The sequence below is a fragment of the Mandrillus leucophaeus genome, unplaced genomic scaffold, assembly GCF_000951045.1.
Source record: "Mandrillus leucophaeus isolate KB7577 unplaced genomic scaffold, Mleu.le_1.0 Scaffold288, whole genome shotgun sequence".
Classification (NCBI taxonomy): domain Eukaryota; kingdom Metazoa; phylum Chordata; class Mammalia; order Primates; family Cercopithecidae; genus Mandrillus; species Mandrillus leucophaeus.
In genome coordinates, this window is record NW_012103009.1 from 775465 (window position 1) to 777911 (window position 2447).

General features: G+C 45.2%; 1 protein-coding gene across 1 annotated transcript in view; it reads right to left on the bottom strand.

Moving 5' to 3' along the window:
* MOV10L1 (Mov10 RISC complex RNA helicase like 1) overlaps positions 1-2447 on the bottom strand; it is a 78013-nt gene that overhangs the window by 41050 nt on the left and 34516 nt on the right. The window contains exon 8 of the mRNA XM_011985608.1: positions 2031-2145. Within this exon, the coding sequence (XP_011840998.1) occupies positions 2031-2145 (115 nt within the window). The remainder of the gene's footprint in view (positions 1-2030; positions 2146-2447) is intronic.

The window sequence follows — 2447 nt, forward strand, 5'->3', positions numbered from 1 at the left end:
GCCGAAAAACCCACTGTTAACATCATACTCAATGGTGAAAGATTGAAAGCTTTTCCCATAAGATTAGGAACTTCCAAGAGAAGGATGCCTGCTTTCACCACTCCTATTCAACATGGTACTAGAAGTTCTAGCCAGAGTAATTAGGCAAGAAAAGGAAATGAAAGGCATCTAAATTGAAAAAGAAAAAGTAAAATTATATGTTTGCAGATGGCGTAATTTTATACGTAGAAAACTCTAAAAGATTCCACAAAAAGCTGTTAGAATAAATAAATTCAGCAAAGTAACAGGGTACAAAATCAAAGGACAAAAAGTATCTTCATTTCTAAACAACAATGAAGAATCTGAAAAGTAAGCTATGAGAGCAATGTATTTACAACAGCAGCAAAAAGAATAAAATACTTACAAATTAATTTAACCAAAGAAGTGAAAAACATATACAAAGAAAATGACAAAACACTGCTGTAAGAAATTAAAGAAGACATAAATAAATGTTAACATATTCCATGTTCATAGCCTGGAGGATTCAATATTGTTAAAATGTCCATACTAACCAACGCAATCTACAGATTCAATGCAATTCCCATTAAAATTCCAATGACAGGCCAGGTGCAGTGGCTCACACCTGTAATCCCAAGCACTTTGGGGGTCTAAGAGGGGAGGAATACTTGAGGCCAGGAGTCTGAGACCAGCCTGGGCAATGTAGTGAGACTTCGTCTCTGGGGAAAAAAATTCCAATGGTGTATTTTGCAGAAACAGAAAAAAGCATCTTAAAATTCATATGAAAGATCTTGAAAAGCAAAATAAATTTTCCCAAAGAACAACAAAGCTGGAGGACTCAAATTTCCTGATTTCAAAACTTACTACAAAGCTGCAGCATCAAAACATCAAGTTGGTGGCCTGAGGAAGGAACTGAGGAGCACCCTCCAAGCCCAGCAGACCTGGGTCCCAAGGGAGGAGCTGAGGAGCACCTCCCCATCCCAGCAGATCCAGGTCCAGCTTTTTCTGCCACTTTCTTTCAATGAACCATTCAGGCATTTGCCTGCAAACTCAAAATGACTAGGGGAGAGAGGACTGCACTCCCGACTCATGGCATCCTCTCTGCCCAGGATCTGTGAGTAAAACATATCTGAACTTGTTTCTATCATGGCAATGGATTGAATTGCACCTTCCAACCCAAGAACCCAGCGCTGCCCAGGCCGGGTTTTCCCTGGCATTGAGGAACATAAGATTGAGCTCCCAGTGCCAGATGGTCAGGCAGGCATAACCTGGACACAGGTCAGACGAGAGCCACTAGGGCGTCTGCCAGAATAAGTTAGTTTCCTGTGTGAGGAACCCCTGGTCATGGGGCATCAACCTGTCCTCCTGGTAAAACAAGTATCCCCTGAAGGGTGCATGGTGAACACCCAGGTCCCGTTCCCTTCATTCTCCTCAGGACAGGGCTGCCAGTTGCTCTGGCACTGGAGCTCCAGTTTAGCTGGGGACTCTCAGAACACCTCAAAGACCTACAGAAAAAAACCCTCCTGGACAAAGGGCAATGTTCTCCCCTCAAACTGTCAAATTTCATAGACTTTTCATCCTTCTTGGACTTTTCTTCTCCAGACACCTCACTCAGAACATGCTCCTCTGTCTCTCATATGGGTGGGGACCTGGGCTCTCCTCCCCTGGACCCTTGCCCTGCTGGCTCTGTCAGGGTGATGTTAAGAGGCTGGAATGCTTCTTGCTCATAACAAAGGCCTCCTAGTCTAATGAGAGAGGCTGAGTTGATGGCACAGGTATCCCTGAGTTCTTCTGCTCCAGACCCCAAAGGCCCTGTGCGTGACTCCCAGTGAAGCTGTGGGATGCCAGCCCCTGAAGCATAGCAGGTCTGGCAGTGTGCCTCAGGACCAGACAGTGACCCTCGTTATCTCAGCTACCTGTGAAGAAAATGAGCCAGATGAAGGTCTGAACCTGAGAAGGAACCTCCTGGCTTTGTCAGAAAACAAGAGCATTAGAAGATGCAAACATCCCACAGGCCATCAGACACTTCCTACCTCTGCAAGTAATGGCTGGAAAGTCAGGATGTCAATTTTTTGTTCCACACATTTTCTAAGTCTATCTGGGATTGGATACTGTGGAAGAAAACTTGGAAGTTGCCGTCTTGAGTTCCTTAAAAAATTAAGTTCACAAGTTAAAAACAAGTCTTTATTGCCAGGTATCACTAGACATTCTTTTTTTTGAGACACAGTCTCGCTCTGTTGCCCAGGCTGGAGTGCAGTGGCGCGATCTAGGCTCACTGCAAGCTCTGCCTCCCGAGTTCACGCCATTCTCCTGCCTCAGCCTCCCGAGTAGCTAGAACTACAGGCGCCAGCCACCACGCCCGGCTAATTTTTTGTATTTTTAGTAGAGACGGTGTTTCACCGAGTTAGCTAGGATGGTCTCGATCTCCTGACCTTGTGCTCCGCCCACCT